This window comes from Dendrobates tinctorius, unplaced genomic scaffold, assembly GCF_039654945.1.
Source record: "Dendrobates tinctorius isolate UK_male_01 unplaced genomic scaffold, ASM3965494v1 ptg000154l, whole genome shotgun sequence".
Lineage (NCBI taxonomy): Eukaryota > Metazoa > Chordata > Amphibia > Anura > Dendrobatidae > Dendrobates > Dendrobates tinctorius.
The window spans coordinates 4245761-4264048 of NW_027361821.1; the positions used below are offsets into that span (position 1 = coordinate 4245761).

General features: G+C 42.8%; 1 protein-coding gene across 2 annotated transcripts in view; it reads left to right on the plus strand.

Annotated features, from left to right (window-relative positions):
- The window catches only part of CUL4B (cullin 4B), a 111004-nt gene extending 100918 nt beyond the window's left edge, over nt 1-10086 (plus strand). For both annotated transcript variants that reach the window (XM_073547584.1, XM_073547583.1), the window contains 2 exons: nt 1546-1698; nt 4384-10086. In XM_073547584.1, the coding sequence (XP_073403685.1) occupies nt 1546-1698; nt 4384-4479 (249 nt within the window). In that variant the 3' untranslated portion in view covers nt 4480-10086. The remainder of the gene's footprint in view (nt 1-1545; nt 1699-4383) is intronic.
- The last annotated feature ends 8202 nt before the right edge of the window (nt 10087-18288 follow it).

The following is an 18288-nucleotide window of genomic DNA, read 5'->3' on the forward strand; positions in this document are numbered from 1 at the left end:
CACATCAAGTGTGTAAGGCGGCCACTTGGACTAGCCTGCACACATTTACAAAACACTACCGAGTGCATACCCAGTCCTCAGCGGATGCGAGCCTGGGTAGACGGGTCCTGCAGGCGGCAGTACCCCAAGTCTAGGGGACTGTTAGCACAATATTCGTCCACTGCTTCCCGCCCACGGACTGCTTTGGGACGTCCCACGGTTCTGTGTCCCCCAATAAGGCGACAGAGTAAAGGAGATTTTTGTGTACTCACCGTAAAATCTCCTTCTCTTAGCCTTTAATTGGGGGACACAGCTCCCACCCTGTTGCCCTTGCGGGCCGTTGTTACGGTTGGGTTCTCATATTGTTGTTTGAGCTTGTTTATAGTAGCCTTCTTACAGGCATGGTTATGTTTCTGGTATTTTCCTCCTAATGCTTTTGCACAAAACTGGAGAAGGCTGACGCCGTCCAGGGGTGTATACTGCAGAGGAGGAGACAAAGTTAATCTTTTTCAGATTATGCATAGTGTCGCCTCCTAGTGGACAGCAGCATAACACCCACGGTTCTGTGTCCCCCAATTAAAGGCTAAGAGAAAGAGATTTTACGGTGAGTACACAAAAATCTCCTTTTTTTACAGGGATATGGTACCCAAAGCCCGGAGGACAGTCTCCTCTCCTCCGGGCCGTGGGTACCATCCGCAAATGTTCTGCTTATTTTTCACATGGTGTGCACAGCCACATGCGGAAAGTAAGCAGAACAATGCATTCCTATGGGTGCGGGATCGCCGCGATTCCGCGAAATTAATGAGCATGCTGCGTTTTTTACCGCAAAGCGATTCCGCCGCTGTAAAAACCGCAGCATTAGCACAGCATTGCGGAATCTCATAGGATTGCATGGGATGCTTATTTTTCGCGTTTTCACGGCAAAATCGCGCAGTTAAAACCGCCGCGTAAACGCGAAAAGCGCCACGTGTGAACGAGGCCTAAGGCTGTGTGCCCATGCAAAGACTCTTAAAACGCATACATTAAGCATCCCATTCTTATAATGCATTCTGTAATTTTTGTGCACACGATGCCTTTTTTTGTGCAAAAAAAAAAACTCATCGCAGTAAAAAATACAGCATGCTCAATTTTTGCTGTAAAAAGCGCATTTCCAACTATATGCTATGAGACTGTAGATGCTCCAGAAAAAAACGCATAAACGCTTTTTTCTTGGGAAGGAGTTTGGTTTTTAGTCAGGAATTTTCTGCATACGTGAGTACATAGCTTAAATATTTACAGGACATCTATCCTATTTATTTTTCATTGATCATCTATCTATACCTGTGTATAAGATTGCTTTATTAGTTTGTAAACTAGCTTTAAATGGCAGAGAATTACAGTATTTAAAAGCTGATGTTAAAAGCGCATACACATGTCATGTAGATGCTAGGTGAGAAAAATCGCAGTGTACTCGCTTGACACTTGTCCAACTTTTCGGGATCAACATCGGACCGATTTTATTATACGCTAGTGTGACTCCAGCCTTACGTGAACTACAGCCTTACGTGAACTATTTGATCTTTAAAGGTGGAAGAACAAGCCAGCACTACAGAGAGGGTCTTTCAGGACCGGCAGTACCAAATTGATGCAGCCATTGTCCGAATCATGAAGATGAGGAAAACGCTTAGCCACAATCTTTTGGTGTCAGAGGTGTACAACCAGCTTAAATTCCCAGTAAAGGTAATTTTTCATGTCTCTATTTTGTGTCTAGGTTTTTTAGGATGGGTTACAAGTTCCGAGGTATTGTGCTTCATATATGATCGTACTTGTGGTCTTATGTGCAGCGGTTATTGACCTAGTTTGCAAGTGGCTGCATATATCTGTAGTCATAGTAGGTGATGGCACACTGCTAGGATTTTACATAATTTGCTGATTTGTGGCAGGCTGATTGCCAGAACCCTCATGATCCTCAATAACTAGCTGCAGTACTAGTTAAATGCTGCAATAACCTGCAACCATAGACCCAAAATTCTGCAGTAACCTGCAACTATATCCCCATTTACTTTAATGCAGTAGTGCTACAAACCCCTGCCTGTAAATAAGCTTGTTACTGTATGGTTATAATGCTGAAAAGACTTCCATCTTGGTTCTTGTGATTGTCCCAGATGTGGTAATTAGAATGTCAAGCTCCAGTTGCCTGTGCTACTTGTGTCAGAAAAAATTGTGAATTATATGCTTAAACTATGTTCACACATGTTATTGCTACATGTCCTTCTGCAGTCAAAAGGTTTTTTTTTCTCTTGGCAGTAAAAAAAAAAAAAAATGCATCCAAAACAACCATTATTCAGCGTTTAAGCTGCATTTTTGCCAATTTTTTGCAGCCTTTTTTTTTTTTTGAGGATTGCATGTGGGCTTTGCCTATGGTACGTGTTTAAGAAAGCTAGTTTCATTCACCAAAAAAGCAATTTTAAACCACTGAAAAAAAACTCAGTCGTGTTGTGTGTGTGTTTGTTTTTTTCTGTGTGGTGATACTTTCTCTTTGCTTTGTATGGATGAAGAAGCTGCAAAAAAAAAAAAAAACCACTAAAAATTGACATGCTGCAGTTCTTAAATTTAGCCAGGGGGGGAAAAGCATGAAATCCCATTTTAGCTTTTGTAAAAAGCAGCTTTAGGCTGTGCCCACGTTGCGTTTTAAAACGCACAATGAAATCCGGACTCCTTCCCAGAAATCGCGCTTTTTTTTTTTTTTTTGCGCGATTTCACCACGATTTTACCGCATTTCTGTTCGCGATTTTCTCAAGCACTTTCCAAGCGATTTGAAGCATCGCTTGGAAAGTGATTGACAGGTTGGTCACACTCGTCAAACATAGTGTTTGACAAGTGTGAGCAGCTTTTTACTATTGAGGCCGCCTATGCAGCATCAGTAGTAAAAGATAAAATGTTAAAAATGATAAATAAAAAATCGGGGTATATTTACCTTCCGACGTCCCGCGCTGCCATCCCGGGCCTCAGCGTTCCCAGCGATGCCTTGCGAGACCTGTGATAACGTTGGTCTCGCGTTGCTATAGCGATCTCGCGAGACTACGTCATCACAGGACCTTGCCGCAAGGCATTACTGGGAACGCTGAGGCCCGGGATGGCAGCGCGGGACGTTGGAAGGTAAATATACCCCGATTTTTTTATTTTTTATCTTTTTTTTTTTTTACAGGGGTATGGTACCCAGGGCCTCGAGGACAGTCTCCTCTCCTCCACACCGTGGGTACCAACCGCACATGAGACACTTAACTTCCTGCATGGTGGGCATAGCCACATGCTGGAAGTAAGCTATTCTCATGCATTCCTATGAGTGCGGAATCGCGGCAATTCTTTGCGATTCCGCACAAAAGAATGAGCATGCTGCGATTTTTTTCCGCGATGCGATTCCGCCGCGGAAAAAAGCGCAGCATTAGCACAGCATGTGCGGAATGCCATAGGAATGCATGGGGTGCGTCATGTATAAGATTTTTAAACTTTTTTGCGCCGAAAATCGCTGCAAAAACGCTTAAAAATCGCATCGTGGGCACACAGCCTTAATTTGCTTTAAAAAGTCACAAAAAAAGCTGTGTGTGAACATGGCCTTAATTAGTGATATGAAGGGTTAATATTTTTTGTGTGTTATACATTTTGTTTTGTATTACCCAGCTTTAGTCTCATAGTCAAGGATTTCATACTTCTTATCTCATATGCAGTGTTTTTGGGTAATGCAAAAACTGTGTTATGAGTGCATGATAAATAGTCTTCATGACCTGGCTAACGAGGGCTACACGAGTTACATTGTAAATGGTATAAGAAGTAATATCCTCAGTGTGAATAAACAGAATCCTAATGCTCACAAGTGTGCGCTCTGTTCTCTGAGCACTCCTTATTTGAGGGCCGAATCTCTAAATTCGGCCTCACTGGTGATTCAGCATATCTGACTTTTGGTCAGAACAAAAACCGCTGCAACAGTTTTGGCGCCCAACGTGGGCCTTGGAAACAAGCAGCCTATTCAGAAGCCGTAGGTGCAAATTTCCTGAGACTGAAAATTCAGATTCCAGCTGCAGCAAAGTAAGAAGCCTTTATTCTTACACCTTGTTCTTGTGCTTTCAATCACTCGATATATCTGGGTAAAGGCTGTAAACACTGTTTAAGAACCAATATCACCAGTGAGTTTTATGATGGCCTCACTGGTGATCCAGCATATCTGACTTTGGGTCAGTACAAAAATATCTACAACATTAGCGTTGCATCCTTTTCTTTTTCAGAATTGAAGGGGTCTCATCGATCATAGGGATTGCATATCCTATTAATAATTGCCTATATAACTGGGAGAAAACAAATAATTTCTTCTCTAAGCAAACCTTCCAGGAGCTAGCAAATGTAACACAACTTTTCTCTTCTTTTCAGCCTGCAGATCTGAAGAAAAGAATAGAATCCTTAATAGACAGGGACTACATGGAAAGAGACAAAGAGAATCCAAACCAGTACAATTATGTTGCATAATAAAATTTAACAGCCTTTGTCTTGATGGGCACCTAGCGGAAAATAAAAAAAATAGCTTGATCCCATTAAATTAACTTGTTACATCATTGGTAACTGAATCTTGCGTAAAGAAGAAAACGTGAGCAGAAATTTGTTTTCGGCAACTGGAGAACCCAACTCTCAAAGGTTACATTTATTAAGAATGCTGTTGAACTCTTTTGCATGTTTAGAATGATGTGTCCTGGGTTTTTCCTGGGATGTAATCTGCTGGACACTCTGAAGATTACATGGCCATACAACATCATTTTTCAGCTCTTTATAAAGCTAAATAAGAAATCAATGCGGTATCATCTGAACAATCGTTGAATCTGCATGCAGACCCAGCCGGCAACAGACGAGTGCAGCAAGGCTTGCAGGAGCCTCGGTGTCTGAAGTCCTTTATTAAAGCCTTACCTGGATATCGAAGATTTTGCTACTTCCAAAACAAGAGTCTAATCCTGTTCCTATAATGTCATCACGTGAGCTCGTATTGTATACTTCTACGTGTGTGTACCAAGCTGAACTGTATAGGAAGAATCGTCCACTGTTCTGTTTCCATTCAGCTGAACACTTTGTGATATGGTTGATTGTACACTGTAAGCTTTTTCTTTTTATTAATGGGTGATCAGTGCAGCTTTAGCCCACAAAATTGGCTGGAACATCCCAAATCACACACTGATGGTCCTACCCATGAAGGATTTCATAGAGACAAACAGTGTGGCTAGTAAACCGTCACAACTTTTATATAGTGGCTTCCTTCAAAAAAGGCCTATTGCCATTTATTTGAATTTTTACTAGTTCGGTATTGCGTGAGAGGATTGTATGCAATGTAAATTCACTGAAGGGTTTTGTGAATTTTGTGCCTTTTTATCAGAGACTCCAATTGAATTTACTGCTACAAGCGTGTGTCTGTAGGAAAATATAATAGGCATATATATATATAATTTTTTTTTTTTAAGTACAGAATAGATTTTGCAAAGCGGTATTAGAGAATCAATTTCCTTCTAGTTATTGTGCTTTTAAAGCACCTTTATATTTTAACTCAGATACAGCCATTTCCAGTTTACATTCTTTTCTTGAATTGCCTCAAACTATCAACTTGTTCTTTGTGGCCGGAGTCTGATTCTTTGTGGAGATGTTGTCCTCGAGCAGTGTTCTCGATGATTAGACTTGCTCCCTATTAGACATGTAGTAGAGCGTCCGCTGTGAAGCTCATGTCTGACTGTTCTCCTTCAGTTACAGTGATACTAAATCCAAAGTCTATCTTATTCAGAGCATTATACGATATCTATTGGCAGTGATGTTGAATGTAATGCTTCGTTCCCCATAAGCATTGTCCTGCGGAAGAAAGACTGACAAATGGTGCTCACTGCGAAACGCATAAAAATGCCTACACTTTTATAATAACGACTTTACCAGAAAATCTTCAGAAACCTTTACATACCCATGAGTGAATCATATTAAGAGGATTTTTATATATATATATATATATATATATATATTATTTACTTGCTTTTTTTTTGTTCACCTTCACAACCGGTTTTTAATTTGTTCTCAAATGCAACTTTACAAATATACTTCATTAATGATTTGTCATTTTGTGCCCCCCCCCCCCCCCCCCAACTCCTGTGCAGATCTGTGTCCTATGGTAAGAGACTACAAACAAACCGATCCTGAAGTTGCAGCCAATCATTTATCTTCCATGGTTTCCTTAATTAGCGAAAATTACATATACAAAGCATTAGGTGAAAGATGAAAGGGAATGTGACTGCGATTGCTTTGGGTTTGTTTTCAGACTGCTACAGTAGAGACACAAAGGTCTATATAGACGCTGTAGACACAAAATGATAAAACATTTTTAATTATTTGTAACGTTGCTGCAGTTTATTTTTGATTCATTGGACAGCAACAATTTGGTGAAGACTGCATCCTTTTAAGTGCCACAAATTTGGAAAACCCAACTATGTATCTGTCTAAGGGTATGTGCACACAATGTTTTTTCTGGCGGATTTCGAGCACAAAAAAACGCTCCATAAAATGAAGTGCGCAGCAATGTCAAAATGAAATTACTGTGTATGCTTTATGCGATATCACCTCTTTTAAATATTTTAGTGTTTGGAACCCTGAAGAGGTTAAAAGAAGTGACCTATTCATTCTTTGGGCAGCTTCTCCTGGGAAGCTGTCCACTCTATACCTAACAGTATAGAGTGAAGCTGACCGGCGGTGCCACCGTAAGAACGTGGGCAAAACCGCTATCGTCTAAATGATTCTGTGCACATACCCTAAGAGGTGAGCCTCATCGACTTTCACAATGTGTGGTCACCTCCACTTCAATATGGTTTGTACGATGTTTGGGATGTTTCTGATTCACTGATGCTCAATGTTTGGCCACATCTTTCTTTATGCTTTTAATAGTTTATACCGGAATGTAGTGCATATTAAAACTGGATTCCTGTGGTAGACTTAATGGCATATCCATAGGGTATACTAATAATGTCTGATAGATATGATCTCACCTCTGAGACGCCCATCTGACTCCAGTACGGGGCTATGGCTCACGCAAATATTAAGAGTAGTCAATGCTCTCTGAGAGCAAAAAAAGCCAAGCAAGCGTGGCGCTGGGGCCCTCCCATTCTCAAGATTGATGTGGGACATGCATCTGTCTTATGGCATATTCTGGGAAAATTACATGAAGTCTTAAGCCCCCGTCACACATGGCGATCTCGCTAGCAAGATCGCTGCTGAGTCACAAGTTTTGTGACGCAACAGCAATCTCACCAGCGAGATCGCTGTGTGTGACACTGACCAGCAACCGGCCCCCCTGCCGGTTATCGCTGATCGTCCTGGAATGGCCAAGACATTTTTTTGGTCGCTGGTCTCCCGCTGGCCACCATGCATTGCTACGTGTGACAGGCGGGAGACCAGCGATCTGGCGCTGGTAACTAAGGTAAACACAGGGTTTCTAAGCGGCGCACAGTCCTTAGAAACCTGATGTGTACCTTAGTTACCAGCGCACTGGTGCAGGGAGCTGGTAACCAAGGTACACATCGGGTTTCTAAGCGGCGCGCGGCACTTAGAAACCTGATGTGTACCTTGGTTACCAGCTCCTGCACCAGCGCGCTGGTAACTAAGGTACACAGTGGGTAACTAAGCAACGTGCGTCGCTTGTTACCCCCGTGTCGCTGGTGCTGATCGCTGGTGAAGCTGCCTGTTTGGCAGCCCACCAGCGATCATGTAGCGACACACCAGTGATCCTGACAAGGTCATATCGTTGTCGGGATTGCTGGTGCGTCGCTGTGTGTGACGGGGCCCTTAGCTGGGAATTCCAATAGTTTCTGGTAATAATTGCCAGGCGTTCAATAATTGCCCTACTTTCCATTAACACATGCTGGTAATCTTTTTACTTTCCATGGAGTTTGCTTCTTTTTAACGAATTGCTGATAACTGTCTGCATTTCTTGTCTTCTTAAAGGGTTATTCCCACAATGGCTTTTTTTTTTTTTTTTTTTTTTATACATAGCACAGTATCTGCTTTGTACTGTGTATCAACAATAGTCATGCAAACAAAGTTTCTTTCATGTACCTTTTGTGCTTGCTTTTCATCTCTTCCTCCATTGCACCTAGTTTTACAGGGCTGAATGTGTAGACCTATTATATGCTAAGACTACATTTCTCAGCAGCACTTTGCTTCTTGGTGCTGCAGGCTATATGGGCCATTTTCATTTCTATAGGCAAGGTGACCATTTATAGTATGTAGTGACTATCTACCACTTGACCAATTTTCATCACAATTTACAAACCCGTTTCATTGGTGATTTATGGGGATTTTCACAGCATGGAATTGCTAAGCTGTAAACACTGTCAGGGCAATGAGTGCGGTGAAGGTGTCTGAGGCATGTCTTATTGGGGTATGATCAGACCATCAGTATTTGTTCCTCACCTGGTTTTGGCTTACAATCAGAGGAAAAGTATAATAGAAACACATCAGCACTTCTGCATTTTTCACCCACTCCTGGTTTTGCTTACAAATACCTATGTGAGACACAGATAGTGTCACCTTAGCCTTAAGGCCCGTCTCACATAGCGAGATTGCTAGCGCGTCACCGATTTTGAAACGCAACAGCGTCCTCGCCAGCGATCTCGCTACATGTGACTTGTAGCGGCGACCGGGCCCCCCCGGCTGGATATCACTGATCGTGCTCGAATGTCCTGGGCCATTTTTTCATCGTCGGCGTCCCGGTTGCCAGCATGCATCTCTGTGTTTGACGCTGACGAGCGACTTCGTTGGCGACGCAGAATTCAGGACGCAGGATGGAATCGTTCAGAATAGCGGATGTGTGACAACACACCAGCGATCCTTACCAGGTCGTATCGTTGTCGGAATCGCTGGTGCGTCGTTGAAGAGATCTGCCTGTTTGGCAGCTTACTAGCGACCATGTAGCAACGTAACAGTGATCCCTACCAGATCATATCGTTGTCGGGATCACTCGTGCGCCGCTGTGTGAAACAGGACCCTTAGACAGGGTCTAGGGTGCAAATTCTGCTTTTATCAGTGGGATCATTAGCATAGCTGAGCTGTGCTACAAGCAAGGCTGTCTTTCTTTTTTTTTTTTTTTTAATAAATTAGACTGGGCTATTAGGTGCATATCAGTGTGCTCGGCAGCATTTAAATTACTGGAGGACGGATCCAGTGGCATTGGGAGGATAAAGGAAGCCCCTGGGGTCATCAATTTAGGGGGTAATAGCTGGAAATCAGTGCTAATTTAAAGAAAAGTTGCATTGGCTCAGATTTATTCCTTATGTACAAAAATGACACCCCATTATGATTTTGGGAATAACCCTTTAAAGAACCACGTTATGTTAGTACTTAGGATGTCTGAAATAAACAATATTGTATGTAGTTTGCACAAAGGTGCCAAAAATGTGCAGTTATCAAAGTAACAACTGAATATGTTTGTTTTACACTGTAGTTTGTTTTACAGTGATCTTGTACTGTCTCCGCTAAGACATTGTGAATATTAGATTTTAATTTCTTTTAAGTATAACCTCTATATAAACCTGACAACTTTCTCATTAAAGCGTTAGAGGCAATCACAGTTTAAAGCATAACGTAGCTGCGAAAGGACAGATGTACAGGATATGGGCAACAAGGGTGGCCCGGTGTCCGTAAAGCAGTCACATTATGGACTCTTCTCTAGGACTTGTAGAGAAGGCCTCACCTGCTGAAGAGTACAGCAGCATTCAGAAATGTAATATACCTTTCATTTCACAGTTTTCCGTATGAGGAGTGAACATGCCTCTTTTTTTATAATTATTATTTAGGGAGCATATTCACTCATTTGTAGATTTCGGAAATTGTCTGTTCACTGTATTAAACGCAATGTGATTTAAAAGGCATGTGACCTCATCGCATCCTTTTAAGACCGCAGTCAAAACCTTTTTACTGTTTCATAATACAAGTATGACAAGGGTACAAGGTCTTTCTAAGTTGCTAAATAATGTACATATGTGTCCCTTCAAAGAAGAGTTAGTCTGTATCTAGGTATTTTGTGTCATTTAATAAATATTAAGCAGTTTTGTGTTGCTAAAATTTTGTTTTTCTCAGTGTGTTCATCATAAACGTTTGTTCATCTGGCACACACAAATACACACTTAGTTCATTAAAGGGATTCTCCAAGATCTTAATAAAATACCCCCATTATATATTACAAACTTCAGCTCCTCCAAGTCACCTGTCAGAATAGGTTACAATCTGAAGAAAAGCAGCCAGAGTCATGTGTGTCAAGCGACAGAAGAAGAGTGTTGTGAACACATATACTTAGGTCTAGTAATAGTTGGACAGTGATCTAATCTTTGTGATTTGGGCTCTCCATGCCACTATTTTGTATTCAATATGAAAACTGAGATGCAACTGAAGTATAGACTTTCCGGTTTAATTAAAGGGGTTGAACAAAAATATCCTGTGAAACGTATAATAATTACAACCATTTTTCTACAAAGCCTGCTCATTTCAGGGGCTCAAAAGTAATGGACAAATTAACTTTACCATAAATAAAATGTTCATTTTTAATACTTTGTAGAGAATCTGTTGCAGGCGATGACTGCCTGAAGTCTGGAAGCCATGGACATCATCGAACACTGGGTTTCCCCCCTTTGTGATGTTTTGCCAGGCTTAACTGCAGCTGACTACTGTTGTTGCTTGTTTGTGGGTCTTTCTGCCTTTTATGTTTTGTTTTAAGCATGTGAAATGCTGCTCGATGGTGTTTGGGGTTGAGATCTGGTGATTGACTTGGCCATTCCGAGATATTCCACTTCTTTGCCTTGGCAAGCTCTTTGGTTGCTTTCGCAGGATGTTTTCTGGTCATTCGTAGGTTCTTCAAAGTACAGATGGAATCAACCTTGCTGCATTTAGTTGAATCTGAGCAGAATCTGAATACTTCAGAATTCATCCAGCTGCTTCTGTCTTCGGTCACATCATCAAAAAACACTAGTGACCAATTGCCATTCAAAGCCATGCATGCCCATGCCATCACACTGCCTCCACTACGCTTTACAGAGGATGTAGTGTGCTTTGGATGATGATCTGTTCCAAGCCTTATTCCTACTTTTTGACCCCATCATTCTGGTACTGGTTGATCTTAGTTTCATGTGTCCAAATAATGCTTTTCCAGAACTGGGCTGGCTTGTTTGTGTTTTTCTTTAAAATCTAATCTGGCCTTTCTACCTAATCTCACCTTTCTATCTGATTAAAGCTTTGCACATTTTGGTGAACGCTCTGTATTTGCTCTCATAAAAATTTTTTTATGGTTAATTGACCGAAACGGTTTTCCAACTCATTGAAAGGATTCTGTGATCATCCACCATTGTTGTTCTCTGTGGACACCCAGGTCTTTTTGAGTTCCAAAGCTCACTAGTGCTCTCTTCTAACGTTTTTTTTTTTTTCAGAATGTACCAAACTCTTGATTTGCAAACATGAAAGTAGTTTGATCCAGCGATTTCTTATAGTAAAATATAGCTTTCTCCTACGCCTCATTGGGGGACACAAACAGTGGGTGTTATGCTGCTGGCCACTAGGAGGACACTAAGTAAACCAGAAAAAAAGTTAGCTCCTCACCTGCAGTATACACCCTCTCGCTGGCTGAGATTTCTCCAGTTCTTTGCTTAGCTTTTTTAAATCTTCTGCCTGAGCGAGAGTGAACGAGCTGAGTGTGACCTGAGCGTAAGTGCGAACTGTGGTAAGTGTGTGACTTGAGATTCAGTGAAGAGGTGTTTGGAAAAGCTATAACAAATACCTGTGTGAGTTGCTGAATTGTAGGTTGCTGAGTGCTTTCTACCTGTTCAATTTTTGGGGGGCTTGGGGGCTTGTTTAACCTATTTTTTTTCTCTCTACAGGGTTAATCTCATTTTACTATCTGTTTTTAAGGGTTAACTATATTGCATTTAAATCTTGATGTGTAACTATATTCACAAGGGGTTAATTAAGGGTGGGAGTTCATAATTAAGGGTTTATAAGGGGCAGCTGGTTGGGGCTCAACTCCTTTTGGAAGTGCATTGAGCAGCAGGGTGGTGTACTGGTAAAAGGGGAAAAAAAAAATCTTTTAAATCTTCTGCCTGAGCGAGTGTGACCTGAACGTAAGTGCGAACTGTGGTAAGTGTGTGACTTGAGATTCAGTGACTTTGGATTCAGGGAGTTTCCAAGGGAGGTATTACTGAATTGCTGTTATATTTTATTAATACTTTTTATTTATTTTTGCTTATCTTATTGTCTGGTGCAATCCCCATTAGGATGTGCTCCACTATTGCCAATGCCATCCAGGGTACGTCTTGCCGCATGTGTGAAATCCTTGAACAGTCGGTCGAGGGTGTATACTGCTGTGCGAGATGTGAGCACGTTGTGCATTTGGAAGCCCAGATACTGGATCTAAATGTGCAGCTGGCAACACTGAGATCCATGGACAATATGGAAAGGAGTCTTCTGCTCACTGAGCAGACGCTCAATGGGATAGATGAGGGGGGGATGCTAGGTTAGAGCTGCAGGACAATGAAGCAGCTAGCTGAGTGACAGAAGGCGGGGTAGAGGGAAGAGCACCAGGGAGGCTAGTCCAGATCTGGCACACCACAATAAGTTTGCTAAGTGGGCAGATGAGGGGAGTGTTAGTGCAGGAGTAGCACTGCTGCAGCAAGGCATGTCCTCTGAAAGCCAGAGGAGTGTCTGCTCCAGTAAGGGGGGAAATAGGAGAGCAGGGCAGGCCAGACAGGTTCTGGTAGTGGGAGACTCAATTATTAGGGGAACAGATAGGGCAATCTGTCACAAAGACAGGGATCATCGAACGGTGTGCTGCCTACCTGGCGCTCGAATCCGACACATCGCTGATCGGGTTGACAGATTACTGGGAGGGGCTGGTGAGGATCCAGCGGTCATGGTGCACATTGGCACAAATGACAAAGTTAGAGGTAGGTGGAAGGTCCTTAAAGATGATTTCAGGGAATTAGGCTGTAAGCTTAAAGCAAGGACCTCCAAGGTGGTATTTTCGGAAATACTTCCTGTACCACGTGCCACGCCAGAGAGGCAACGGGAGATTAGGGAGGTTAATAAGTGGCTCAGGAATTGGTGTAGGAAGGAGGGGTTTGGGTTCCTGCAGAACTGGGCCGACTTCTCAGTTGGCTACAGGCTCTACGCTAGGGACGGGCTGCACCTCAATGGGGAGGGTGCAGCTGTGCTGGGGGAGAAAATGGCTGGAAGGTTGGAGGAGTGTTTAAACTAGGGACGGGGTGGAGGGTATTCCTTTTATAGGAGGGGAAGACAGTGCAGATAGAGACCTGGGCACAAATAATGAAAGTGGGGGTGGCATGGGGGGTGGGGTTAGAACAGTTAATAATTTAAGAAAGAATAGAGGTACAGACAGATACATAAAGTGCATGCATACTAATGCCAGAAGCCTCGCCAACAAAATGGAGTAATTGGAGTTAATGTTGTTGGAACATAATTATGACATGGTGGGGATATCTGAGACATGGCTGGACGAGAACCATGACTGGGCGGTGAATTTACAGGGCTATAGTCTGTTCAGAAATGACCGTACAAATAAACGAGGGGGAGGCATGTGTTTATATGTAGAATCATCCTTAAAACCCATCCTTCATGATAATATATATGAATCTAATGAAAATGTAGAGTCCCTGTGGGTAGAGATAAGGGGAGGGGGGAAAAATAATAAATTACTGATAGGGGTTTGTTATAAGTCTCCAAAAATAATGGAAGCAACAGAGAATATCCTCATAAAGCAAATAGATGAAGCTGCGACTCAAGGAGAAGTCATTATTATGGGGGACTTCAACTACCCTGAAATACATTGGGGAACAGAAACCTGCAGTTCCAGCAAAGGTAATAGGTTTTCGACAACTATGAGAGACAATTACCTTTCACAACTGGTTCAGGACCCAACAAGAGGGGGGGCACTGCTAGACCTAATATTAACCAACAGGCCAGACCGCATATCAAATGTAAGGGTTGGGGGTCACTTGGGTAATAGTGATCACAAATTAATAAGTTTTCATGTATCCTTTAATAAGATGTGTAGTAGAAAAGGACACTAAACATCAGGAAAGCAAATTTCCAACGGATGAGAGATGATCTTGGTGCAATTAACTGGGAAGATATCCTGAGACATAAAAATACACAAAATGGGAGACGTTTATTAGCATCCTGAATAGGACCTGTGCACAATATATACCCTATGGGAATAAACATGCGAGAAATAGGAGGAAACCACTATGGCTAAATAGAGCTGTAAGGGGTGCAGTAAGAAATAAAAATAAAGCATTTAGAGAAATAAAGCAAGTGGGTAGTGATGAGGCATTAACTAAATACAGAAGATTAAATTAGTTCTGTAAAAAGCAAATCAAGACAGCAATGATTGAGACAGAGAGACTCCTTGCCAGAGAAAGTAAAAATAATCCCAAAATATTCTTTACCTACATAAATAGTAAGAAACTAAAAAATGATAGTGTTGGTCCCCTTAAAAATAGTCTGGGTGAAATGGTGGATGAGGAAAAAGCCAATATGCTAAATGACTTTTTTTCAACAGTATTTACACAAGAAAATCCCATGACGGATAACATGATCAGGGATAAAAATTCTCCTTTAAATGTCACCTGCTTAACCCAGCAGGAAGTACGGCGGCGTCTAAAAATCGCTAAAATTGACAAATCCCCGGGCCCGGATGGGATACACCCCCGAGTACTGCAGGAATTAAGCAAAGTCATAGACCATTATTTTTAATCTTTAAAGATTCCATACTAACAGGGTCTGTACCACAGGACTGGCGTATAGCAAATGTGGTGCCAATATTCAAAAAGGGGACGAAAACTGAACTTGGAAATTATAGGCCAGTAAGTTTAACCTCAACTGTGGGTAAAATTCTGGAGGGTTTTCTAAGAGATACTATACTGGAGTATCTGGAGAAGAATAACCTTATGACCCAATATCAACATGGGTTTACAAGGGACCGTTCCTGTCAGACTAATCTGATAAGCTTTTATGAAGAGGTAAGATCCGGACTGGAACAAGGGAATGCAGTGGACGTGGTGTACATGGACTTTTCTAAAGCTTTTGATACGGTGCCACACAAAAGGATGATACATAAAATGAGAACAATGGGGATAGGGGAAAATATGTGTAGGTGGGTTAAGAGCTGGCTCAGGGATAGGAAACAAAGGGTGGATATTAATGGAGCACACTCGGACTGGGTCACGGTTAACAGTGGGGTACCACAGGGGGTCAGTTTTGGGCCCGCTTCTTTTTAACATTTATTAATGACCTTGTAGGAGGCATAGAGAGTAGAATTTCAATATTTGCAGATGACACTAAACTCTGCAGGATAATCAATACAGAGGAGGACAATTTTATATTACAGGAGGATTTATGTAAACTAGATGCTTGGGCTGATAAATGGCAAATGAGCTTTAATGGGGATAAATGTAAGGTCATGCCCTTGGGTAGAACGAACAAGATGTATAATTATGTGCTTAATTGTAAAACATTGGGCAAAACAGTCACTGATAAAGACCTGGGTGTATGGGTGGACGACAAACTCACATTTAGTGGCCAGAATCAAGCAGCTGCTGCAAAGGCAAATAAAATAATGGGATGCATTAAAAGAGGCATAGATGCTCATGAGGAGAACATAATTTTACCTCTATATAAGTCACTAGTGCGACCACACTTAGAATACTGTGTACAGTTCTGGTCTCCGGTGTATAAGAAAGACATAGCTGAACTGGAGCGGGTGCAGAGAAGAGCGACCAAGGTTATTAGGGAACTAGGGGGTCTGCAATACCAAGAGAGGTTATTACACTTGGGGTTATTTAGTTTGGAGATTCGAAGGCTTAGGGGTGATCTTATTACAATGTATAAATATATGCGGGGACAGTACAAAGACCTTTCTAATGATCTTTTTACTCTTAGACCTGTGACGGGGACAAGGGGGCATCTTCTACGTCTGGAGGAAAGAAGGTTTAAGCATACTCACAGACGCGGATTCTTTACTGTAAGAGCAGTGAGACTATGGAACTCTCTGCCATATGATGTTGTAGTGAGTGATTCCCTACTAAAATTTAAGAAGGGACTGGATGCCTTTCTTGAAAAGTATAATATTACCGGGTATATACACTAGTTTCCTTAATATTGTGTTGATCCAGGGAGCTAGTCTGATTGCCGTATGTGGAGTTGGGAAGGAATTTTTTTTCCCCAATGTGAAGCTTACTGTTTGCCACATGGGTTTTTTTTTGCCTTCCTCTGGATCAACATGTTAGGGCCGGATAGGATATGGGTTGAACTAGATGGACTTAAAGTCTCCCTTCAACCTTAATAACTATGTTACTATGTTAGTGTCTGTAGGGAGGCACTTGGGTCTGGTTTCAGACCCCACCGTTTTTATTTTATTTTTGAATTTGCTGTAAAAAAAAATTTTTTAAATTAACGGAGTGAAGGGGGCAACGGTTCCTTTCTACGGCCCGCTCTCCCCCGAACCAACAATAGGCAAGCACGCGGAGTATACCTCCCCGTACACTTTCCTGTGACGAATGGGGCTGATTCCTCTGACGTGGTTCCCTTACGGTAGGTACTCCATGGATACGAGGGCAAGCGCAACAGGACGTGCACAGAGTAATCCGTTATGCATGGACTGCGCTCCAATGTCCCTCGCCGCCGCTGCTGACTGGCCTGCGTTTAGTAACCCTGAGTGGGCTGTGTCCCTGTCACGGTCGGTGGAGTCTCTGACCCAGGCAGAAAGCATGTTTACCTCCCGTGGAGAGCTCTGGCGTCGGCCGGGAACCGTCCACCAGCAGGGGCCATACTCGTCCAAGGGATGGTCAGCGCCTCAGCATCGGCGACTCCTGTCTCTCGCTCGCCCTCTCCTGAGGTTCACAGCGAGTACGGCTCTGAATTTAAATCTGACAGGTCAGCCCTTCAGAATCCCCCAACTGATCAAGAGTCGATTGATTCTCTTATAGAATCAGTCAACAGGTTTCTGAGGTTGGATGAGGAAAATATTCCCGCTTCAGCACACCATAGCTCTTTTAAGAAAACCTAGCGTGTGCGCACGTTATTTACCAGCCGTCCAGAAACATGGGGATCGGCCACATGAGCGGTTCACAGGGCAAAAGTCTACTCAGGCTAAATACCCTTTTCATCAAGACCTAATGTAGGATTGGTTACAGTCCCCTCCGGTGGACCCTCCTGTATCGCGTCTTGGTTCTAAAACGCTCCTATCTTTTTCTGAGGGTTTCTCAGTCAGAAACCCCTCCGATTGTCAAATTGACTACCTTGCCCGTAAGGTTTTTGAAGCTTCAAGAGCAGCGTTTTTTTCCATCTTTCGCAGCAATTTGGGTCACAAAGGCAATGGCTGCTTGGGCAGAAGTCTTGATTACTTCCTTCCAAGGCACCAATCTTCCTCCGGAGGCAACCACTGTCGCCAGGCAGATAATTTACGCAGCTGATTTTGTAGTAGACTCTTCTTTTGATGCCGCCAATTGCGCGTCTCAAACTGCCGCTAATGCGATCTCCATTAGAAGAGCCCTATGGCTCCACGGCTGGCAGGCGGATGCCACACCTAAAAGATCGTTGACTTCTCTCCCCTTTCAAACGGGTCGTTGTTTTGGAGAGAAACTGGACCAGCTCATTTCTGATACTAACGAGGAACACTTCCAGTTTGTTGCCTTGCCCTTCGGATTCGCCACTGCCCCCAGGGTCTTTACCAAGGTCATAGCGGCTTTCATGGCCATTCTCCACTCTCGGGGAGTGGCGGTGTTACCGTATCCGGACGACCTGCTTATCAAGGGTCCGTCCCTTCCAGCCTGCGAAGAATCCATAGATAACAGTAAATACACTTTCTCGCCTGGGGTGGAAGATAAATTTTGAAAAGTCTTTCCCAAAACCGGCTCAGCAGATTTCCCTTTTAGGGATGATCTTGGACACTTTCCGCAAGTTTGTCATTCTCCCTCCAGGAGAGACCCAAGCCTTAGAACAGGCAGCACGACTGTTTTCTCACTCCATTCGTTTCGGCATGAGACTTGTAGGAAAGTTGGTGTCAGCGATGGAAGCAGTTCCATTTGCACAGTTCTACCTCTGTCGCTTACAACACACGTTGCTGTTACCTTAGGACAAGAACCCATTCTCCCTGGACCGTCGGATCCCTCTGTCCCTGCTGGTCAGGCAATCCCTCAGGTGGTGGACACTGAGGTCCTCCCTGAATCAAGGGAGGTCTTTTCTCCCAGTAATATGGTCGTCGGT